The following is a 25,635-nucleotide window of genomic DNA, read 5'->3' on the forward strand; positions in this document are numbered from 1 at the left end:
CTCATGGTAACCTATTCTGGTCCCTTGGTACCATCCCAGGCAAATCCGAGTCCTTCCTAAACACATTAATTAGCAATACCTTACATCATCCTTGAAAAGCAGGAGGTAAGCTAGAGTATTATTAGCCTCTTTTTATTATGGGGAAACTGGGGAACAAAAAGATTAAATTACAGTATGTCCCAGAATGAGCCATCATATTTTCTAGTACTTTAATTAAAGGCTCCAAGCCCCGCATTACAGACATTATTCTTTCTAGCTTAGAGAACTTTTACTATTGCTTCCACCAGGGGACCAAGGGGAAAAAACACCTACAGTAACTTAAAGGTCATTTTCCCAATCCAGTACTTCTCACGTCAAAATTACAAGTTTAAAATTTTGGACAGTGTAAGAGGTAACACACACACACACACACACGACAGAAAAATTAAGGACACTTGTAAACAACACCACGGGTCGGAAATCTTGGGTCCACGTTTTAGGCTGTGGCAGGCAATTCAGGAGTTGGCTGATGCTGATGGAAAAGGTGCCCCAGGGGGCCCAGAGCAGCCTCGCCATCCCTGCAAACCCATCACTCCAAACGTGACCCCCGACGCTCTCCCTTGGCCCCTGCATTGCACCACGAGCCTCGCGGTGCCAACCCGGGCCTGTGGTAGGCCCTGACTACCCAGCCTCGGTGTGCACCCGAGCCGCACCTAGCCAGACACTTCCCAATCCCGGCTCCCCCAACCCTGGCCTCGGCTCCCACGCGCTCTCACCGCCCGCCCGGCGTCCCCCGGCCCGGGGAAGCGAGGTGACCGCGCAGGTCGGTGGAGCGCAGCGCCCTGCCGGGGTCCCAGCCGCCGCCTATCAGCGGAGCGCAGGGGCGGGGCCGGCAGGGCCGGCAGGGGCCGCGGGCGGGGGCGGACGGGCGGGGGACCGGGCTCAGGCGGCTCCGGGCACCGCGCGCACACACCGGGCCGGCTCCCGAGGGCGCCGGCGCGGCCCCGGGGAGCGCGAGCTGGGAGCGCGCGGCCTGCGGTCAGCGGCCCAGCGGCCGAAAAGATGGTGTCCTGGATGATCTCCCGAGCCGTGGTGTAAGTACGGGCGGGGAAGGCGCTCGGGGCCCGGTTGCCGGGGCCGAGCCCACGGGCCGCGGCCTGCTCACCCGTGTCCGAGTCGCTGCGGGGCTCCGGGGCGGCGGTGTTGGGAACAGCAGAGCGCGGGCGGACAGACTGCCTGGCGGGCGGGTGGCGGGCTCTGCTCCGTGGAGCCGCTCCCCGACGCGCGGCGGGCTCTGCTCGGCTTCTCCTCGGCCTCCCCTCCGCTCCTCCGCTGCTCTCCTCGGCTCCTCGGCTCCTCCGCTGCCCGGCGCTGCGCGCGGCGGGCTCTGCTCGGCTCCGCGGCGCGCTCCCGGCTGCGGCTCCCGCTCCCGCGGCCCGCGCTGCGCGGCACCGCCCTGCGCAAGCTCCGCCGACGCTGAGCGCGGGAGGCCGGCGGGGCTCCGGATGCGCCCGAGCCTTTGTCACCAGGTCTACCGCGTTGCGGTGTCTGTCCGCGGCGCACGCCGCTTGGTCACGTGTAGGAGGAGGAGGAGGAGAGATCCGTGTCAGAGCCCAGGCTGCAGAGTCCTGCTCAGGGGTCCGGAGGTGACCCGCGAAGGAGCTTGCTCTAGAAAGGTCGGCCAAACCCTGACCAGGAGGGCCCTGTGTGGGAAGAAATGTTTGCGACGCGGAAGGCGCAGGTGCTAGTCCCTTTTGTTCGGGTCATCTCATCTATTCATTGATTGTGATACAAACGAGAACTGCGGATGGGAAGAGGGGGAAAAAGTTGAGTTGTTTATAATCTGCAAAGGTATTTGGATACAAGTTAAACCGGTTCTCTTCCCATCTTCCACCTTACCCTGTGTGCTCTAAAGCAAAGCCACCAAATAAAGGCCAGTAAATTAGGTGGAGCCTGGGGACGGGGATTCATTATTCATGTAGCAGTAATGTCATCTGAGTACCTTAATGAAATGTTTATATGAGGTTAACAGGCCTCGCTGATTAGCTTATAATTTGTAGGGAGAAAATTACATTACTTGGGTATTATTATTATCATTATTATTATTTCACTATGGAGAAGGAGCTAAATTTTCTAACTTGGTTTTATTTCATTTGGAAGTGAACTAGGTTACCTAATTTGCAATGCATTCAAAACTCGACCTTTCATAAAATGTCCTTTAAAGCCTCCTAACTTCTTGTGTTCAGCTTAAAACCACAAGTAAATAAAGTTATACCACGGATGCCTTCAAATTATGTTTAGCCTTTTCCGGGGCAATCTTCTCGTTTCCACATAATCCAGGCATACTTTCTTAGCCAACCAGAAGTCCCTCAACTATTTTTGCGTAGCCCCTCAAACTAAATGCCCCCACTAAAAAGCTGGTTTTGTCCTTTGATCTCTTTGACCATTTGCAATGATGGAAAATTATGGGACAGCTTGAGTGAGTTCGCATTCATAAGAATTTTATTTCCTATTGTTGAAAGGAACTATGTTTCTAGTGCAGCCTCCCATGCAAAGGTCAGTACCACGTAGGAGACCTTAATGGAACAGACATTCCACATTCCCAGATATCTACTGTACAGGTCAGAATGTCAGGTCTTATGAGGGTTATACCTAGTGTAATACCCAGTGTTAGACAAGGAAGAAATTATCTGTGGTTGGAGAGTCATCAAAGAAGGCAAAAGAGATTACATTCAAAATAGACCTTGAAGAATAAACCCAATCTAGACTGCCAAGGAGGAAGAAGGAAAAATGCCCGATAGGTGGACTGGTGTAAGTTGGAGCCCGGGGTTGGTCACAGGCTGAAAGCCAGAAGAGCAGGAAGAGAAAGAGCTGCCTTGGTTTTATGAAGAGTTTGTAATCCCAGAGACACTGAGTCCAGCACTGAGGAAAGGGTGCACTCCTGCTGGGCCAGCCTGTGGAATTTGAGGTCTGGGGTGAAGGGGACGCCTACAGATGGGACTTTTAAAAAGGTCATTAAAACATGTATTGGTCAAGAGTCGAGAGATGTATTTCATGAGCTTCGGGTCCAGCCATTTGTCAGGGAACATCTGTGTGTTTCTGTCTGTCTGTGCTTGCGTTGTCTCTAAACATGAAAGCCGTCCTAATAGCTACACAGACCTAGGCACATGCTTCCCACTGAAATAAAATGTATTTATGTATCTCCTTCCTGGCCTACTGAAACATCCAGCCGGGCCTAAACAAGATCAGACGGTTTCCTCAGCGCGAGCCTTTGGACATTCCGTAAGGGACAGAGGACCCTGTGTAAACCCGAACTCCCAAGATGAAGGAGGAATCGGCAGACCTTGGAGTATAACTCTGAGGACAAGAATGATGGCTTTAGGGGTTGGGGATTTAGCTCAGTGGTAGAGCTAGCCTAGCAAGCTCGAGGCCCTGGGTTCGGTTCCCAGCTCGGAAAAGAAAAAAAAAAAAAAGAATGATGGCTTTAGACTCCGACTTAGATGTCACTTAATAACTGTGTAGCCTCTCTGAACACACCAAGCCCACCTGAGCTTAAGTTGCCTTTTATTATTATTATTATTATTTATTGTTTTGGGGTGGTCTTCGGGATAGGGGTCAGAGGACAACCTGTAGGAATCAATATGTTCCTTCCACCATGTGAGTCCCAGGGATTAGATGAACACAGGGATTAGACTTGGCCAGAAAGCACAAAGTCTCCTCATCTTTCCTCATTGTCACAAAATCAACTTACTTAAATGTCACGTGACCAATAAATTAGCAGTTTTTAATGGATCATGTGTGTACATGTGTGTACATGTGTGTGTGTGTGTACGCGCGCGAACCTGGGTATGCCTAGGTATTTGTATGTGTACCACGCTTCTGCAGAAAGCCCGAGGTCAGAATGCAATGTCAGATCCCGTGAAACAGGAGGTACAAGCGGTTGCGAGCTGCCATTTGAATACTGAATCCAGACCCTGGGTCCTCTGCAGAAGTATGTATGTGCTCTTAACCACTGAGCCAGCCCCCGAGGTGAGCAACTTGTAAGGAATGGCAATGTAAGCACATCTTACAGTACTAAATTCATATACGCTGCCCGTACCTCACGTTCTGAAAGCATTACTCGCCAATTGAGGGAACCACCCCCTTCCCTAACGTTTCTTAGCGTCTGTGATAGCATTGTACACAAACCAAACCTCAAACCAGATTGTCTAATTGCAAATATCAATTCTATCACTTATTGACAGTGACTCACCCCACAAGATAAGACACATTCTTATATATAATGTCCACATGCGGCATCTAATGGGTAGTAACCATCCTATAGGTGACAGTTGCTCCTTACAGCTCAAGGAAGCACATACCTCCCCACCCCAAATACCTACATACTAAATTTTAGACTATCTTATGTTTCTTTCGCCCCCTCTGAGCCTGTGTTTAGATAACAAAGTTATGCATACAGAGGTTTGATACTGTAACACTTTATAAGGAGTGCTATAATACAGGTAGGGTTCTGCAGTGGGCGTCTGTGGTGCTTTGAAAATGCTTGGCTTTGAGACCCTCCTACTAAGAAGCCAGTCTTCTTCTAAGCAGCCTTCAGATCCAGACGTAGAACCCTCAGCTCCTCCTGCCACCGTGCCTGCCTGGATGCTGCCGTGCTTCCTGCCTTGATGATAATGGACTGAACCTCTGACCTAGAGACTTTTTGTGGAATTTTGGGGGGAAATGTGGCTGCTTTGTGCCTTTGTCTGAAGTGTCTGCCTGAGGCTAAGTCTAAGGTTAAGAGAATCAGATTTAATTGCCTTGACAAAGGAAGTCTCAGAAAAGCCCACCCCGCAGTGGCACACTTCCTCCAACAAGGCCACACCCACTCCAACAAGGAAAGTCACACCTCCTAAAACTGTAACTCCTGGGGCCAAGCATATTCAAACCACCACGGACAGCATCCTTCACATACATACCTTGAGGGAGAGGGAGAGAGAGGGAGACGAATGTGAGGAGTATTTTTGAATGAAACTTTATATTTTCATGATCATTGGTCTGAAACTGAAAATTTGTTTGCCTAAGTTATTCGCGTGTTCTGCTTCATCAACAAAGCACAAGAACTTTGTCAAGATGCAGCCTGGCAGTAGTAGTCCGTGCCTTTAATCCCAGCGCTTGGGAGGTAGAGGCTTCCTTGAGTTAAAAGCTAGCCTGGTCTACAGAGTTAGTTCCCGACACCTGTGGCTACACAGTGAAAGACGAAAATAAATAAATAGACAGTCTGACATTCGTACACTGTTGTTTTGTTTCCTAATATGTATGATGGGCCTCTTTTTCTTTTGTATTTCATATCTTATTATCAAGGTTGAATAACTGCTCTAATATTTGCCGATTAATTCTCTTATTATTTCAACAGCCTGTATGTGCTTCATCCACTACTGTGTATTTCTTTGTCTTCTCTGAGCCCCTTACCCAATAACGAAGCTCAGACTATTTAATATTGGGAAGAAATATATTTTGATCTGGTTTTACGTCTCTATGGACAGTTCATAGTTCTAGTGCTGTGTGCGGTGGATAGAGATGAGTGCACGTATGTGAGCAGGTACATGTGCGTGTAGCCAGCGTCCTTTGTCTTCCTCGGTTGCTTTCCACTTTATTATTTCAGATCTGGGATCCCTCTGAGCCTGGAAACCCATCAGTTGGTGAGGCTGGCTGGCCAGCAAACCTCTAGGATCCATGTTCCTGTTTCTTGCTCCCTAGCACTAGAGCGACAGGGGGATCTGAACACAGGTCCTCAGGCTTGCATAGACCACTGAGCCATCTCCCCTACCTTTTAGTAGCATTCCCATTTGTTTTTTGTTTGTTCTCAGCAATGTGGGCTTTAGTGCAGCTCAAATGCAGGACCTTGTACATACTAGTCAAGTGCTCTACCACTGAACTACACCCCCGCTCTTAAACACGTTGATTTCCGCTCTGTCTTAACTTTTTGTCCATCCAGATGTTTGGTAACTACTCTCTTCTCATACAATTGAATTATGAAGAGTTCTCTGTTTCCTTCTTACTTATTAACACATTTTCATTTTTGTTTTGCCATACTTAGAGCATCTGGCAGTAGTAGTAACAACTTCCTCCTGCTCTCTTCAACTGTTTGTTCTGGTTTCATTTCTATGGCTGTGACAAGCACCCCCAAGAAAAAGCAACTGAGGAAAGGAAGAGCGTGTTTTTGACTCATGAGTCCAGGTGACAGTCCATTACTGCAAGAAAGTTAAAGCAAGCACTTAAAGTTTCACATCCACACTTGGCGGTGGGGGTGATCTTTTCTTGTTTTCCTCTGGCTTTCTCCTCTCATATAAGTTTTCGGGACCTAGGGAATGGTGCCACCCACAATGGACTGGGTCTTCTTACATCAGGTAAAAATCATGTTGCCCCCACAGATGTGCCCACAGGCCGACCTAAACATATCTTCGGAGACTAAAACTGCTCGAGCAATGTCCCCTCTTTCCAGCATGTTCTGTTTTATCCGTCTGCCTGGTGTTCCTTGTGAGCTTGCCTAAGTGTTATTGTTTCTCACTCCTTTATTTAGCTAAATACTTTCCTCTACTCTTCAGTTCCCTCCCTCTTTCACATAAGAATACCTCAGAGGAGGGGCTGGAGAGACACCTCACAGGTTTGAAGCACTTGTTGCTCTTACAGAGGACTAGGGTTCAATTACCAGTACCCACAGGTCTGTAACTCCAGTCTCGGGGGATCTGACATCTCTTAGGACCTCCGGTACCAAGCATGCACTTGGTCTCCATACATGCACAAAGTCAAAGCACCATACACATAAAATAATGAACTTTTTTTTAAATAAATAAGCTGTGTGCGCTGTGTCTATGCTGTCTCCTGTCAAGATGCTCCCAAACTCTATCACTTAGACTTTCCTTCCCCTTCCACCAACACTGCTATTTTCCCTTCAGTCGTGATGTCCTTTAGCTGGGGCTTGGTCTGCATTTCCTATCTCAGCAGCTCTTGCTACAGCTGTTCACCATCTCCTCAGACTTTCTACAACAACCTTGCTTTAATAATAACTTATATGGGGGCTGGAGAGATGGCTCAGCGGTTAAGAGCACTGATTGCTCTTCTAGAGGTCCTGAGTTCAACTCCCCATACAGCCACACGGTGGGTCACAACCGTCTGTAATGGGATCTGATGTCCTCTTCTGGTGTGTCTGAAAAGAGAGCACTCATTCATGAATAAATAAACCTTTAAATAATAATGTATGTATACTTAGTAATCCGTTTAAATGGACATAAGCATCTGAGGCAAGGTTACTGCCGATCCCCTGCAGATAACAAGCCTTTTCTCTATTTTTTGGATCCTAGATTACACATTTGTCCTAGACACTCTTCCACATATTTTTTCCAGGTAAATTAAAGATGAATGATCAAGACTGTTTGACAGAACCATTATAAAAAAATCTTCTTGTGTACCACGTTAACTGGCTGTGGAGTTTTCTGCCTACTTATCTACGACTAGTGTGAAGTACAGTTAGCACTCACTCATGCTATTACGTCTGCAACAGAGCATGTGACGGAAAGTCAGGGAAGACACCAGGTCACCCAGGTCCCACAGACAGGGAAAATGTGGCAGTCGAGATGGCATTGTCGGTTAGCGATCAAGATAACTAAGGATCGGTTGGGGATTTAGCTCAATGGTAGAGACCTGCCTAGCAAGCGCAAGGCACTGGGTACTATACTACGAAACCATCTGACTATGTACCCTGACACTCCCAGCAATCCTCCTGCCTCAGCCTCCTGAACCGAGATCATAAGAACAAACTACCACACCTAGCTTAAAGTTTAAAAGTTCCTTTTAGTAGGTTAGGTTTTCTTAGACTTTAAGAGTGTGTGTGTGTGTGTGTGTGTGTACTGTGTGAGTGCCTAGCACCCACAGAGCCCAGAAGTTTGTCCCATGTTGATGCTAGAAACCCAGCCTAAGTCCTATGTAAGAGGGCCAAGTGTTCTCCAGGCTGAGCAGACACTCCAGCCCTATGCCAGCTTTACTTACCCTCTATATTATTGGTGTTTGAGATTACGTACTTCATCGTGAGGGTGCTGTGCAGAACTCTTGGTCCCTGCACAGTAGAACCAATATCATATTCCATTTCCCTAGTTCTAAGAGCCCCGACGTCTCTAGATGCTGCCCTATGTGTGCCACCTCAGATGCAGAATTGCGACTGACTGAGAACCTCCAGGCTACACCAAAGGGAAGGAAGGAAAATTATGAGAAAGAACAAACCGGGAAGCCATGATGGCCAGTGTGGGCACATGTGGGTCCTAGGATATGAGTTAATTAAGTGAATTTCAAACTCCAATTACTCAGTCTCGGTGGCCACCTTGGTGGACAGTGCAAAGGCTGCACTTTGCCAGGCGATGGTGGCACACACATTTAGTCACAGCCCTCAGGAGATAGAGGCAGGTGGATATCTGTGAGCTTGAGGCCAGCCAGGGCTACACAGAGAAACCCTGTCTCAGAAAGAAGCGGGGGAAAAAAGAATGTTCCCTTGTTACAGAAAGTCCTGTAGAAATAATCTAGCAAATATAGTCACCCGCCTAGCACATCCGTCTAAAATTGGCTGGCTTGTTTTCTGTGTGCTGTACGGGTGCCCTTCTAGGAGACATTGGAATTCCTCATTGATGTTAGGAACTCCACGGAATTGTCCTCTGAATGCTCTGTGGAAAACACAATTACTAACCACGCTATCTTTTTTTTTTTTCTCTTTATGCCGTATAGAGATGTTTTCAAGAGTAATAAAACTCCTGAATTATTCAAGAAATCGTCTTACAATATTCCCGGTATCGCACCATATTTTCTGAGTTTCTATGTGACACAGCAGAGCTTTGAAGTTACATGAGTCTGAAAGGCAGCTTGGAGGTGGGGCTCTCTGTGCTTTGTATGTTGTTTGGTTTTGAGGGGTGTGTTTGTTTAAGACAGGGTCTTCCTCTGCAGCTCAGTCTGGCTTTGACCTCAAGATTTTCATGCCTCGGCCTCTTGAACCCTGGGATTACGGTTGTGAGGCCCCCACGGCTGTAGTGAAGCAAATGACTGACAGGTTCAGGCCCTGGGTCCCATCCCCAGCACCATACAGACAAAACGATATCAGGATTGTGTGCTGGTCACTTTCCTATTGCTGTGATAAGATGCCACGAGCAGTTTATACAGAAAAGCATTTAATCAGGTTTATGGTCCCAGAGGGTTAGTACCCATGATGCTTAGCAAAGGCCCGGGAGGAGGAGGGGCTGAGAGCTTCCATCTCTAACCTTAAGCAAGAGGCAGAGAGCGCACTAGGGATGGCAGGTACTCGTAAGGCACCAAGACACACCTCCTCCAGCAAGGCAACACCTCCTGGTCCTTCCCAAACAGTTCCACCAACTAGGTGCCAAGTGTTCAAGCTTATGGGACCAAGCAGGCACATTATGATTCAGACTTCCGTGGGTTAGAAATGTGAAGCCATAGGTTAACATTATGTTGGCATCGTCCCAGTTACCAGCATCAGCAGCGTGACAGAGAAGCTAGCAAGAAGATATGTGCAAGTCATAGGGAGGATGTTGACCATAGGTTTATACCAGCCAGTATGTCATGTCACGAAGTGCTCAGACGTCCTCGTGCAGAATGCGCATTGATGTTTTCAAGGAGCGATGTGCCAGTCTTGGGAAATAATTATTAGCACACATAAATCAAATCAGTCATTCCGCCATGGACAGCTTCATTAACCTCTTACCAGGTCCTATTTCTTTCTGGGAAGTCTGGCCTGCTGGCACTGACAGATCAGAAAACTACAAACTAGGTCACTTCAGAAGTCTGAGATCAAGGTAAGCAGAAGTCGGGTCGTGAGGTCGGAGGGGGGATCTTTGTGGAGCCTCTCTGCTCTCTGGTGGTTTGCTGGCCGCCTCTGGTGTTATCATCTTCTGTTTCCCTCCCTCCATCTCCACACGGATGGGCAGTGGATGGCTGCTGCTCCAAACCGACCCCAGATTGCAGCCTGCTCCGTTGATGTCCTTTTAACCTGATTATCCCTGTAAATAACCCTGTCTCCAAATAAGGTCACCCTCTAAAGCCGTGCTTTGGTCTCCAGCATACCTAACAGTACACCACAACCTTCAGACACGCAGAGGGATGCAGACAGAGGCACAGGAACAATCTTAGGGACTGGATTAAAGGGGAAATTAACAAAATAGCTCTCTTAATATGATTCTGTGGGAGGAGGGGTATGTGGTTCCACCTAACACCTAGCCACGGTGGGGAGTGGGGGAGGGGCGGCGTTAACTCCACTCTGACGAACTGCAGAATGCCAGACTGCATTTACATGGGGGCTTGCAGGAAGTTCCAATGCCAAGGATTCACTGCCCAGGAAGTGGGACCTCAGCCCGGATGAGAACCAAGGCAGGCTGAGGCCAGAGAGTCAGGGGGTCCCAAGCTCTGAAGTGTCCAGTCTCCACTGCAAACTGGCTGACCCACGGGTCTGCAATGAGACTGGGACCAGGGGTCCTCCAGCTTAGCTCAGGGGATGGATGACCAGGAGGGGCCTTCAGCGGAGAGGCCTCCAGCGGGAGACTTAGGTGGCCGTTCTGTAGGACAAAGGCTTCCTCCATGGCCCCCACAGTGCTTCTTGATGAGAGCGGCAGTCCTTGCTTGTCCTACTGTTTACTGATTGTTCATCCTGGAAAATGGGTGCATGTAACTTCCTCAGGGCGGACGACCAGAGATTAAATACCTTTTGCAGGAAGGATAGTCTGGGAAGGGAAGCTCACCGGCTAACCGCTCAGGGCTCATCTAGGTACCTCATGAGCATGGAGAACTCTGTGTTCTATGCTATGTGATCAATGATCACTTTCTTACGTGTGCAGCTGTAGTCACATGTTCCATCTGGTCGGGAGGACGGAAACTCCTACCGTCCTCAAGTGGGTACCAGGGTTCTGAGCCCACTCAACTTTGCCAAGTTTCCTGGTAGGGTCCAATGCCCCACGGGGGTGCTGAAGTCATTGTATGGGGGGGTGTAAAGGACCAAGTATATGTGCTCTCACCTTTCACCTTGTTGACATGGGGTCTCAGTTGTTGGCGCGCTGTACTCTGGACTGCAGGCTAGCTGCTTCAGGAGCTTCCAGGCAATCCTGCCTCCATCCCCGTCCTAATGTAGATTTCAGATACACACCGTATCCAGTTTGCTTACTTTTTTCTAATGTCTACGGGTGCCTTCCCTGCGTGTATGTCTGCTTCCCATGTGCATGCCTAGAGCCCATACAGACCAGAAGGCAGTATCGGATCCCCTGGAACTGGAGTTCCAGCTAGCCATGAGCCACCGTGACACATCTAGCTTTTTATGTGGGTACCAGGGAGCAAATGCAGGTCATCGGGCTTGCTTGCTTGCATAGGTATACACGTTTACCCACTGAGTCAACCCGACAGCCCGTAAAGGACAATTTTATAACCTCTAAACTTGTTCACTGTTAACTGCCAGCCTCGTGAAAACAGTGTGTGGTCCTCCATGACATCATGCAAAGTAGAACCCCATTGAGGATCTGGACTGTACTGTTTGTGTGCCTCCTCTGGAGAATGATAGGTGAAAGACTGTGTGTGTGTGTGTGTGTGTGTGTGTGTGTGTGTGTGTGTGTGTGTATGCACGTGTGTGGAGTACTGGTGTGTACACAATGGTGAGCTGCATGAACACGTGTGTGTGTGTGGCTCTCTGTTTTTGGGTGTGTGTGGGCGGGGTATGTGTGTGTGTGTGTGTGTGTGTGTGAGAACTGCGGTGCAATGGTCGAGCTGCTATAAATCTGAATAAATCATGAACACGGCTCTCTGTTTTGGGGTGGGGGCGGGGTATCCAGAGAACTACGGTGCTGTGCATGAAGCAAGCCAGATAGGACTGTGTATCACACGACAGCATCTTTAACTGCCTCCACATAGTTAAATTGCTCATATGTGGCCAGTCAGGTTTTGAGCAGGGTGAGCGGATGTCGGTCACCGTGTAGGATATGAGTTAGCCGTGAAGGTAGAGAGGGGTAAAGCAGTTGGTGTTATGGCATCCTGCTAAGTTTCAGTGATTGGCGGAATTCGCCTTATCATCTACACGACGTGAAACCGTGTGTCCTGTATCCTTTCCTCTGTGTCAGCCCTTACACTGGGAGTAGGTTAGGTGCTGCTCCCTGCAGTAGCTAACAGGGCGAGCTGAGGCAAGCAGGAGGCAGATACCACCGGAAGGAGAGGCTGGTCCTGTCCCAGCCCATATGTTCTTGCTGGTATAGGGGCCGGTTCTATGCTACGCCAGGGCACAGATGGCGGCAGGGAAGGGGCCGCACCTGTCATGGCGAGTCGAGTCTCGGAACAGAAGGCCAGAACCTTTGAGAAGACGCCAGGCAGGCTGTCTTTTGTCCTTTTCCTCAAAGCTGGTGTAAGTGCAGTGAAGAAAGTCCAACTTGAGGTTTATCCAAAGGGTTTCTGAGGTTCTAGTCGGGGATGCACAGCTAGCTGGCTAAATGTTCTCTTCCTTATTTCCACTCCTTGTCAGATGAGAGTTTTCTCTCTTTCTTTTTAACCTTTTTAGATATCGGGGTGGAGGCATGTGCATGCCACAGCGTCGGCGAGGACGGTAGAGGACATCCGTGGGTTTTGGTCCTTGCTGTTCTCTGGGTACACCAGCCTAACCCATGTTTTGGTATCTGCCTCCCCTCTCACTGTATCTGTGTCTGGGCTACTGCACCCCGCTTTTATCTAGACTCTGGGGATCCACACTTAAGTCCTCACTGCTTCCTACAAGTGCTTTAGCCACTGCGCCTTTTCTCCAGCCCCAGACGTTGCTTTCTTATCTATCTCTCTGATAGCGTATGGAAAGTAACTTGGTGTTTGAAACCGTGTGAATTAATGTGGCCAACCCTAAGAGATAAGATGGCTATTGAAGCGCAGACTAATGTTTTTTGTTCAATGGCTGTGCTCGGTGGGTTTTGTGGGTGTTTTTATGATTTATTTACTTATGTACATGAGCACACTGTAGCTGTCTTCACACACACCAGAAGGGGGCATCGGACCTCGTTACAGATGGTTGTGAGCCACCACATGGTTGCTGGGAATTGAACTCAGGACCTCTGGAAGAGCAGTCAGTGCTCTTAACCACTGAGCCATCTCTCCAGTCCTGGGCTTTGTGTTTTAATGAAATTGCTTGTCTGTTTGGGTGGTTGACTTGTCCAAAGTCTTAGGTTACTTGAGACACTACCCAGTGCTTCCCTAAAAGTAATTTAACTTGAGTTAGAGATAGGCCTCCATGTCTCTTGCATGCATGAAGTCCTGGGTTCAGTCCACGTCTCTGCAGGTCAAGGAAGAGACAAGGGAAGGAGGGAAGGAAAGAGCTCCCAGAGCACATCTGTTTTAGAGCAGTTCCTCGGGTTAGAAGTGGAAGCATCAGCAGTGGGTTCTGGGTAGCTCCAGCAAGAGAGCCTCTGAAATGAGAGGAACCCTGGGGCTTCCTGTTCCTCCACCACCCTGAGCGCCATGTGTGTGAAGAAAGGAAACATGATGTGGAGAGGTGTGCACTGTCCCCAGGGTCACTGCTGTAGGAGCGACCTAGCTAGGACATCTGTCACTCTCCGGTGGCCAGGATTTACTTGGCTTGTTAGCCTAGTCATTGCTCCTTGTTCATTCTCTCCGCTGTGCTCACTTGGTCACTAAATGACACATGCACAGAGCGGCAGAGGACCCAGAACCGGATATGAGGCATCCGCCTGTACATTTGCAGCTCTGCGCGTAAAGATTTGTAATTTTAGGACATCGGATTGGAATTTGGAAAGTCACCTCTACACAGTCCGTCCCATCCCCCCCTCGCCTTCCTAGGCCTGCCCCACCCCCATCCCAGTAACGCTGCAGTCCCTCAGAAGTGAAAACTCTCGCTGCAAATGTGGCATTTTCAGCTTGGAGAGAATTCCCTCCATGCGGGCTGGGGATGACCTAGATTCCCTCTAGAACTGGTTGGATTCTCTTTTTCCTGTGGTTTTTCAGTCTCTGTGTTTTGCTCACATTTTAATCCAGGGAACCAAGTTTAAAATTTTATGGTAAAGAGACAAGAGTTTTTCCAATCTTGAACTGGGACCTGATCACAGGCCCAGGTACCCCTGACACTTTACAGAGTCAGAGGCAGGAGAAATCAGGAGTTCCAGGCCTCCCTGAACTGGATGAGACCCTGTCTGAGAAGATTGCCTTGTTCACTATCTAAAAATAAATCCTGTAAGATGAGATGGTTTAAAATTACAGGTTGGGGCCAGAAAAGCAGTTCTAACATTACTTCATTTGAGAAATACCACTGGTAGAATTGTGGCTTTGACCTCTTAAAACATCTTTAAGTTATTTTCAGTGTTGTAGTATTCCTAAAGGAGAACATTCAGTTCCAATTTTGTTGTTATTGTTGTTTCTGTTGTTTGTTTTTTGAGACAGGATCTCTCTGTCTCAAAATCTGTGATCTTGGCTGTCTTGTAAGATGTTAGCCAGGCTAGCCTCAGACTGCCAGAGATCCGCCTGCCTCTGCCTCTCTGCCTCTCTGCCACCCAGTGCTGGCAAAATCCGTTTTCTTGTGGCTGCTGAACCCCTTCTTAGCATCACAGACACTTTCTTACTGATGCTGAGTGCCTGCCTCATCAGAATAGAACTGTGCAGGGACACCCACTCCTCTGGAGGCTGAGGTCAGAGGCTCAGTTGAGCCCTCACTTTCCAAACCAGCCTGGGCAACCTAATGAGAGCCTGTCACAAAGCAGGTGGCACATTCTTGGAGCTCTGAAGTACTATAGCTTATTGGAAGCTTGTTTAAAAAAAAAAAAAAAAGTGTTTTCCCAAACTCCAGTCCCAAAGAGTCTGATTGAATGGATCTCGGATGGGCGGGGTGTCCCTATTTCCACGGGCTCCTCTGTGTATGGAACATGCAGTCACACTTTTAAACTTTTATGCTGGATTTTGTCAGAAACTGTCATGGGACTGAGCTGCCAAAGACCATCATTTTAAAACATGGAAGTGAAAATGCTGTTGGTTTGGCTATCTAGTGATATTAAAACATGCGATCTGAGCCCTTAAAAAAGATCTCAGAAACTTACCAAGAAGCAGTCAGTGATCTGTAAAGAAGTAAGCCCCCCAGGGCCATCGAAATGACTCAGCAGATGACTGTGCTTAGCACCAAGCCTGAGGGTCTGAGTTCAACCCCCTCTCTGGGACTCACATAGTAGAAGGAGAAAACAGACACCTTTGACCTGCACACATGTATAGCAGATACATGGACACGCGCATGCGCACACACATATAATTTTTTAAATGGCTAAAAAGAAGTGCTCCCTCTCAGACAAAGTTTGGGTTTTTCAGAATTTATTGCAAAAGTATTAGAAGCAAAGCATGTTGCAAATGGAGAATCTGGAGTTTATTACAGCATGAATTTGAACCTGAAAATGGACATTGCACCTTCAACCAGCATGAGAGCACGATCTAGCAAACAGTAAAACCCCGTGTTTGTGCAGCAGCTACATGACCGCCTGCTGCAAGGACATTAATACTGTCCCAAAAGGGCCATTTGTAAGCCTCTGACTGCGGAGCCCTGTGCTTACTTACCTACAGGTGAGTGCATTCAAAATTCCTTCTGCCAGTTAAAAGTGTCCGCCATATAAAACTAACTTACGGGTCCGGAAAGGTGATGGAGTGGTTGAGAGCACTTGCTGCTCTTGCAGAAGACCCAGGGTTGGTCCCCAGCACCCACATGGTGACTCACAGCTGACTGACTGTAGCTCCGAGATACATCTATACCGGCACCCATCAACACATACAGCTTTACACACACAATTAAAAATAAATAGACCTTTAAAGAAGTCAACTCTTAAAAGTCTCCAGTGCTTGGGATGTCCACAAGCCGTGAGTTTTCTGAGTGACAGAAAGGAGCACACGTAGTCTGTCCTGACGCTACTTTTAGCAAATCACACTAGGAGTGGGTGCTCATTCCGAGCCCTATTTCTGTATGTGAGTGTGCGAGCGTGTGTGTGTGTGTGTGTGTGTGTGTGTGTGTGTGTGTGTGTCCATCCTAAAAGAAACTTCTGGCATGTGTCCAAGTTCTCTTACACGTCCTTCCCCTAAAAATCTAAGAAAAGCTGTATGGTATTTAAAATATGGTCCAATGTGTTGTTATGGAAACTAATCCAGGAAATGCAAGAAAAGGTAAATCTTTGGCTAGGAACTCACGAGGGAAATGTTCTGTGGAGAGAATTAACTGTCATGAGGCAAAGACCATCCAAAGAAGTGAAATATAGATCCACTGCTCAAATTAATGACGAATCAGAAACAGAGGTGGCCATCAATCCGGAACCTGTAATAGTGGGACACGGGACCACTTTTAGGTGTGTTGGCGCTAAGATTCCGGATACAACAGGCCCCGGAGCCATCCCTGGTTTCTTCAGGTTTGTGGGTTAGCTGCCTATGGCTTTGGAAATTCACCGAGAAAGCTCTGGAACAATCCAGTTGCTCAGTTTCTTCAGCGCCCTTTCTCGTTCAGATCTCAGCTTACGCACGTTTACATATTGTGTTGTCTGTTTCAAGGGTAGATGGCAACATCCCTCTACAATAAAGAGTGCTTCCTTCCCCACCTTTGGCAAATATTTAACGAGCACCTACCATGCATCAGAGACATGTGACACTAAACATGACAGGTTCTGTCACACAGACCACAGGTGGGTAACGAAATATGCCACCATAGTTACAAACAGCTATGTCCCTTAGCGCCCTTTCCTGCTGTGTTATTACCATGTGCTTTATAGAAAGGAGACATACAAAGAAGCATCATTGGCTGTAGGAAGTCTTAACTGCTACCCAAGAAGGAACAAGATGTTATTTATTGTCGCGAGGGGAAAGGAGTTCTTACCTAAAAGGGTCAAGAAAGGCTTCCCAAAGCTTCCCAAAGCAGAGTCTTTGAACTCTGTCCTTAAAAGTCATCTTCCTCAAGGTGGCAACAGTGGCACCAGCACTTAGGAGGCAGAGGCAGGTAGGTCTCCAAATTCCCTGCCTGGTCTACAGGGCAAACTCCAGGACAGCCAGGGCTACACAGAGAAACCCTGTCATGGCAGCTAGGAGTGAGGTGGGGGTGATAGGCTGATCTTAATGTGGGAAATGGGGCCCTATGGGTTCTATTAAGCCTTCATGACTCACAAGTACACCGCATATATTCTATAGTATAGACAGTGTATTTATTATATACTAAATTTTAAGAGTGGCATTTGCTGGGCTGGAGAGATGGCTCAGCAGTTAAGAGCACCAACTGCTCTTCCAGACAGAGGTCCTGAGTTCAAATCCCAGCAACCACATGGTGGCTCACAACCGTCTGTAATGGGATCTGATGCCGTCTTCTGGTGTGTCTGACAGACAGCGACAGTGTACTCATATACATTAAATAAATAATTTTTAAAGAAGAGTGGCATTTGCTAAAACTGCTACTGAAAACATACCCCAACACCTTGAGATCCCCCACCACTTGTTTAAGTTTGGGTTAGAGATTTATTCGTTGAAGCAAGACCTCTGAACTTCCATAGTTCTTCTCCACACATTAAAAGGAAAACAGCAGATCTCTGGTCAGCAAAGGGCTCTCAACTGTCATCATGCAGTATTTATCGTGCCTTAGATTAATTTTTCTAGCGGTCTTATTTTTTTGCAAACAGAAGGTCATGAATCAACAGTCTGAAAGAAGTGGACGTTCGCTATTGAAATTGTTTGTAGTTACTGTGGCTACTTCTTCCCGGATGTGTTTCTGTCAAAAGATAAAACACTGTTTGCATTGCATTTTCCTTTGGTCTAGCCCGGGAATGACATATTCCAAATAGGGTGGCTGAGGAAGTGAGAGACTGACTTTGAACAAAGACTTGCAGGCGGAGGGGGCCTTGGCTGCTCCAGAGCTCAGTTTAGCTGGAAGAGAGTCCCAGTAAAGCTGTCTGCCAAGGGCAAGCCCCAAGGCTGTCTGTGACAGCTGTGGGGTTGCACGTGGCTATAGCAGAGTGATGGTGTCACCCATGACCGAGGCCATTGTTGAAAGCATGGGGATTTGCACTGATCACATGGGGAGCCAGGTTTGAGAAGAGAGGGGCAAGTGGCATGGTCAGATCTCTCTAGGCTGTGGACAAAGGAGGAGCTTCAAGAGGCTCTTTAGTGAACGAGTAGAGAGGATGGTAACACGGACCCAGGTGGCGTCAGTGGTCAGAGCCAGGATTTATGTTTTCACACAGAAGCTAGGGGGGCGGCTTCACGGTTTGTCCATGGACATTCAGAGTGCAGGAACTAGTGGAGTTCATAGCATAGGGACTTAATCGACGTCAAGAAGTTGGTGCTAAGTTTTATCTCAGCGTGAAGAACGTGCAAGGCAAAGGCTCCTCAGATAGTCTGGCAACAGAAAAGCAAGCCATTATAGTAGGATGCTGGCACGTGTGACCAGATTATACCACTGGGGGAAATGACTCAATCCAGTCTGAGACTTCCTGTTTGTCTGTAGGAATGGAGACAGTGTGGCATCAGGGGAGGAACAGGCGAGGAGATGGGTAAGGGCAGCTTAGAGTACAAAGCATTAAGGAGAGCCCAGGAAAGATACCTTGTATCACACACCCTTCTCTCTCTGGACCCAGCCTCCACCTCAGACCACAGGCAGTCAGTTCCAGTGTGGTCACAAAAATAAAACAATAAACCTTCTAAAATATCAAAAAAATACCTTTTATGACTTTAAGATTGGGGAAAGCAATCTTAAGCGGGACCAGCAGCTTGCGTCCGAAGGGAAAGGCTGAAAATGATAGGTTGAAATAGACTGAAATTAGATACTTCTCTGTCAGTGATAAAGACATCATAGAGAGTGGGAAGGAAACGCGAATGGGACAAAATCTTAGTAGTATACAAAGGGAAGAAATAGGGTTGTGAAACAGCCCGGGAGGTGGTGTTTTCCACCAAGCCCAGCCATCTGAGATGGAAGGAGGAAGCCAACTCCTGCAGTTGTCTTGACTTTCGCTGTGGTGCATATGCACGTGTGCACACACACACACACACACACACAAATGTAACAAAGGCTATTACCTTTAAAAAAAAATAAGAGCAAGATATGTCTCATATGCAGAACATATAAAGGTACCTGGACAGGTCTGTTTTACATAAAAAATAGTGTGCTTGAAAATAGCCAAGGAAAGCCAGCGGTAGAGGCACACGACCTTAATCCTAGCACTCTAGAAGGCAGCGGCTGGTAGCTCTCTGAGTTTGAGGCCAGCCTGAGCTACAGATTTTCAGGACAGCCAGGGTTACACGGAGAAACCATATACTGGGGAGGGGAAAAAAAAAAGGAAGGAAGGAAGGAAGGAAGGAAGGAAGGAAGGAAGGAAGGAAGGAAGGAAGGAAAGAGAGAAAATAAATGGCCAAGAAAAGAGGGACACAGGAAACGTGGGCCTTTCTAAAATGGCAGCCCTGGTGTATAAAGCTGAGTAAATTCCTATTCTCTGTGTCTTTACAAAGAGAACCAGAGCCCCCGGGTCTTTGATTACTGCTACACTTTGGGGATTAAGTGGCAACTATGTTTCAAATCTACCTGCCACTTGAAAGGCTGGATGACTGCAGAAAGTAAAAGTCTAGGCATTAGATGTCAGTTTTAAGGAAATCATCTAATGCTGAAAGTGGTGCTACACAGACCTTTAATCCCAGCCCTCGGGGATAGGGACGCAACAACAGGTGGGGGCTATATCGTAAGACCTTGTCTCCAAAAAGAGAGGAGGGTGGAAAGGGGAAAAAGCAAGCCACTAACATTTAGGCACCTTCATTGGTAACTCTGTAAGCCTTGATTTGTTGTGGTATAGGAGATAGAACCAGAAAAGTAACGCCAAGGAAACTAAGCCTTCCCAAAACCAGTGGGCCAGCTAGTGGGGGAGGGGGTGTTACTGTGCAAGCCTAGAAACCTGAGAAGCCATGGAGAGGTGACAGGAAAGCGTGGACTACAAAATTGTCCTCCTGCATCCACTCACACCTATCATATGGCAACAATAAATACAAATTTAAAACTATATCCCTGAGGGAAAAGGTTCTGTATGAAGGACTTGTATTTCCTTCAGATGTTACAGTTTATTTGGCGTTGTTGTAACCGAGAGGTAGAGGCACCCTGACCATCAGTTACTGATTGCCCTTGGAGGACAGTCTTCATGAGGTGGTCCAGGACGCAGGGCACCCAGCCTGTGTTCAGCAGGGTTGGGCACGGTCAACCCAGGAAAGCATCTGTGTCGAGAATGCTCCAGTGAGCAATCGGAGCTCTCCTGAGATGACCCCCTGCTGTTGCTAGGCGCTCAGCTCTGTTTCAGGAGGAGGTGGCAACATTATGTAATGCCAAACCATATTTCAGCCCTCTTTACGGATTTGGAGAAAGAGTTAAAAGCTTAAATTAAACTGTTAAATCTTTACAATCAAATAGAAATCGAGATCATTCACAGTTGGCCTTAGAAAAGAGCTGGTTGTGCATTTAAAGAAAAAAGATTCTCGAACGTGAGAACACTGGGGTCTGGGCTTTCCTTTCCTGCTCTTTTGTTTTGATTGTTTTACTGTAGCTATAAGGGACATTAAGCGATCTCCTGATGGGTAAGCAACAGTCTGTGGATGCATGTGCATCAGACGTGGGAGGTTCTGAAACTGCACTCTGCCATCTCCAGCCCAGCCAGTGCCTGGTGAGAGACTGACTTAGACACTGTCCTGATTCTCTCTTTTAGAACAGAGCTTCAGAAAAATGTAAGCACAGATCTTCCGCTTGAAGATCCAGCGGCCCAGAAAACCAGAGCAGAACTGTGTCTCTGGTGGGCCCCTCGCCAGTAACAAGCGAAAGAAAATACAGGATCTCCCTGGGGGGTTTTGAGTCAAGGTCTCATGTATTCCAGGCTAGCTCTAGACTCACTGTAGCCCAGGATGACCTGACCCTCAGGATCTTCCTCCCCGTGCTGAGTGCCAGGATTTCAGGCATCCATGGCATACCCTATTTCTGAAGAGCCAGGGATAGAACCCAGGCCTCACGCTTCATAGACAAGGACTCTGCCCACTAAGCTGCAGTCCAGCCCTGGTTTTTAAAAAAAAGTCTTTAGTAACATACTTAAATATACTAGTGCTAAAACCATTCAAAAAATGAGGAATTTTATGATTACAATGGAAACCAAACCCTAACAGGTACCATGGTCAGCCAAGGCCTTAGAACCAATGATGTTAAGGAGAGAAATTACTAGTTTTAATATCGTGAATGGTAATTTCCCACAAAGTCAAAATAAATACCTTCCGGTGCAGTGACAGAGTTCAGCTAGGAAAGTGCTTGCCTTGAATGGACTAAGTCGTGGGTTCAATCCCCAACTCTACATAAAACTGAAGACGGTGGTGCGTACCTGCTACCCCAGCACTCAAGAGATGCCGCAGGAGATTCAGGAGTTCAAGGCCAACCTAGGTTTATAAATACTTAAAAAAGAAAAAAAAGTATTCGCTGGTGTGTGTGAGCAAGCTTGTGTGTGTGAGCATGTGGACCCCAGAGCAGGACTTCTAGAACTTTCCTTCATGGGTCTCTGCTTTATCGCCTTGAGGTAGGGTCTCTCTCTGAACTTGACAAGACTGACTGGCCGGGGTCAGGGTATCTGCCTGTTTGTCTTGGAGGGGCTACTGCTGCAGTGATAGGCGCCCCTACTGTACCTGGCTTTTTTTTCTTTTAAATGTGGGCGCTACAGATTCAAACTTGGTCCCCAGACCCGCCTTTGCCGCTCTTCCAGAGGGCCCAAGTTGGACTCGAAGCAGAGCAAATAATTCACAGTGGCTATAAGTCCTATCACACCCGCTTCTGGCTTCTAGGGGTGGCAGATACAGACACACACACATACACACACACACACACACACACCACACACACACACACACACACACACCACACACACACACACACACACACACACACACACACACACACACACACACACACACACACACACACACACACACACACCACACACCACACACACACACACACACACACACACACACACACACACACACACACACACACACACACACACACACACACACACACACACACACACACACACACACACACACACACACACACACACACACACACACACACACACACACACACACACACACCACACACACACACACACACCACACACACACACACACACACACACACACACACACACACACACACACACACACACACACACACACACACACACACACACACACAAACACACACACACACACACACAGTAAAACAAATCTTTTTGTTTTGTTGAGACAGGGTCTCTCTCTGTAGCCCTGGCCTGGAGCTCACTATGACCAGACTGGCCTTGAACCCATAGGTCAGCCTGCATCCACCTTCCATGGTACTGACATTAAAAGCATATCCCTGGTGACAAATCTTTTTCTTTTAAAGTAAAATCGATGTCTAAATCTTGTACTTGGGAGACTGACATAAGAACTTTGACATGGCTTTACTATTTATTGTCTATATTTCTATAGGATTTTTTTTTCTGTGTTTCTTCCAGGAAATGGGGGCGCCCAACCAAGTTAGCAATGAGGGAGACTGCACCCTTTCTTCAGAGGGGCAGTGGTGTGGTGTCATCCAAAGCTTCCCTTTCTAACACATGAGCAATGCTTTCCAAGAGGAGGGGACTTGGTGTCAGCCAGCCAAGAGCCTGAGTTCTGCAGTGACTGAACTCAGGATTAAATTAGGCAGTGCTCTAGTTCTTGTGGCCTGTTTATTTCTTTTTCTGTTCATTTGTCCAAGATAGAAAAGAATGCTCCCACCTCCCTGGTGTTCTTGGACTAAAGGACTTGCTTAGATGTCCCCGAGTCAGGTAGTTGCCTCAAGAGAATGTCAAGAGCATTTTAAAATGCCTTTATGGCATCTAATCGCTGTGTTCTGGATATGTTTGGGTACCATAATGTGTGCTATTGTCTGTCTCACAAAAAAGGGCTGACAAGCCTTTCAACCCCATCAATGAAAGGCAGTTTGAGAGGAGGGGGTTCTCAACATGAAGAGGGAGATTGTTCTAGCCGTAGGGAGCGGCGTGGGGGAAATTACTGTTAGGCACTCGAAGGATCTGAGTGAGTGAAACGACGGAAGTGGTTTAAGAACCACAGAAATATAACGATTTGGTTTCCAGATCCCGTAAATGGATGCTCGCCTGCAGTCCCAAGCAGTTGGGAGGTTCAGTCTGACCCAGCATGATCTTGAGGCTAGCCTGGACTACGTAGCAAGACACCATCTCAAAAAAAAAAAGTAAAAATAAAATGTTGAGAAACCAGAGACCAGTAAGAGTGAAGAGCAGAGAAATCAGTCTCCATAAGCCCCAGGCTGGGTCCCCAGCACTGCAAGTCAATAAATGATGAATAAGACAGAGGTGTTGAGGACACAGATGCCATCGTAGGCAAGGGAGGGCGCGGCAAAGTCTGGTACACACTTGGCCACCGGCGATTGGTTCTGTCCAAAAGAGAATTGAAAGATGCTTTGATCGAGTGGTAGTGCACGCCTTTTATCCCAGCCCTTGGGAGGCAGAGGCAGGTGGATGTCCAGGGATGTCCAGGGCCACACAGAGACCTGTCTCGGAAAACCTAGGATGATGATGATAATAATAACAACAACAACAACAATAACAATAATAAAGGATGATTTGAAAACAAACTGCTAAGTTCACGTCAGCTCGGCGGACTCCTAGCAGAGATTTCTGGGGTGCCAGGAGGGGACCGAAGCTTAGGAGGTACAGTGGGATGAGTGTCTTATGGACGGGGTTGGCAGAAGTTTTAGGCCTGACTTCATTTTGGGAAGTTGGCGGGAGTAACGGCAGACCACGAATCCCTGCATATGGCCTGCCTTACGAGGCTCGGCTTCACTGGCACGGTCGGGTATATTTTAGGAAAGGAAATTTTCTCAACATTTCAAAACTGGTTTGTATGTGATTTTTTTTTTTTTCTTCACCAGATCTGGTTTGGGTTTTTTTTTTTTTTAAACCTTAGATTACAACTCAACTCTTAAATGCTCTTTAAGTCGGGGAAGCTAATGGTAGGTGTGGTTTTACAGATCCTGTGCTTAAAGAGCTAAATAAAGCCTACAGTTCCCGGGCAAAGACTCACTCGGGAGTCAGGAGTTGGTCAGTGAGGAGGAATCCGTGACCCCTTCCAAGTCCTGCCACCTAACGAGTTTGATGGGAACCTGGGAACTTGATGAATAATACTCCCAGCTAAGGATGGGCCGGCAGGTTGAGTGCACTGCTTTAAAACTGGGTTCGGGTCTCTTCAGGACAATTTTCTGTTAGCAGATTTCAACAGCGATGGCTTAGACCCACTTCCAAATGTTGTTTTCAGCTGCTAACACGGGAGAAGTGAGCCGTGTGGTAGTGAAGTGATACAGACTTCTGTCTGGGTTTTGTTTCCGGCATAGGAGAGCAAAGGTCTTAGAGTGAAAAGTCCTGTGTTCTGTATCAGGGTCAACCAGTCCTAGATGAATCCATCCATCTTAGACTCTTTAATCTCTCTGAGCGTTGCTTGTGTGGTTTGTAGAAATAACACAGTAACATTTACATCACCTACATTTTTGCCCCGTTGAGATGAGGGCTCATGTAGGTAGCCCAGGCTGGCCTAGAACTTACTAAATAGCTAAGCATGACCTTGAACTTCTGACAGTCAGTCTCCCAGTCCTGGGTTTGTGGGCATATACCAGGAACCCTCCGCCCCTGTGTATGGTGTACTGGAGATTAATTAGCCCAAGGCTTCGTGCACACTAGACTAGCTCGCTACCCACTAAGCTACACCCCCAAGCCCCTCGGCGTTCCTACAAGCATTTTCCATGAGCTACAGTTTACCACGCAGTAGGCTCTTGCGGTAGGAGAGAGGGCATGGCCAGAGAGGGAGACTGGAAAAAGGAAGGTGGAGCCTGATGTGCTGTGTGGTCTTTTCTTTTTCCCTTTAGCTTTCTGTTTCCTTTTAGAGTAGAAAGCTGAAGCTCGGCAGCGTGAAATTAAGTTTAGCTCTGACAACATGAAAATTCCAAGCTTCTTAGCTCTTGATAACGGGTGCGAAGTCTCCCCAAGGCGTGGTACTGTCTCTTTCTGTCCTTAACGGTTTTAAACGTGGACCTTCCGTTCTAGAACTCAGCATTCAGGGGGCTTCTCTTCTGCGTGAACACAGCTTCTCCCCTTTGCTGTTTTTCTTTTAGGTTGTAGCCTCTTAACTGTGGTGGAGCAGAAACTGTGGCAACAAATCTCCGCGAGGACAGAAGTCACACATCGCTTTAATGGAGGTCGCACATCTGCTAGCCACTAAAACAATAGTACAGTGACTCACCTGGAGTCCATCACTGGACTGTAACAAGCGCATTATGTTCCACTTGACCTTGAATTGGCTGCTAATCATTGTTTATAGGAAAGCATAAATTGATTGGTTTCAAAGATTTCTAAGTCGTGAGCTGAGACTGTAGCACAAAGCCGTGGTCCAGCCTCAGCACCACATAAATTTGCGCATAGTGGCAAATACCTGTAATTCCTGTATTTGGAGATGGAGGCACTGCGAGCTGGATGAACCACAGGTTTGAGGTCGTCCTGGACTCCAGCAGGGTACCGAGACCCTGCCTGAAGGTTC

At 47.7% G+C, this 25,635-nt stretch overlaps 1 protein-coding gene across 1 annotated transcript in view; it reads left to right on the forward strand.

Moving 5' to 3' along the window:
- Positions 1-915: 915 nt before the first annotated feature.
- Positions 916-25,635, forward strand: part of Reep3 (receptor accessory protein 3) — an 84,279-nt gene continuing 59,559 nt past the window's right edge. Inside the window, exon 1 of the mRNA XM_032889268.1 lies at positions 916-1,073. Coding sequence (XP_032745159.1) covers positions 1,042-1,073 — 32 coding nt within the window. The 5' untranslated portion in view covers positions 916-1,041. The remainder of the gene's footprint in view (positions 1,074-25,635) is intronic.

Source organism: Rattus rattus, chromosome 18 (assembly GCF_011064425.1).
Source record: "Rattus rattus isolate New Zealand chromosome 18, Rrattus_CSIRO_v1, whole genome shotgun sequence".
NCBI classification, from domain to species: domain Eukaryota; kingdom Metazoa; phylum Chordata; class Mammalia; order Rodentia; family Muridae; genus Rattus; species Rattus rattus.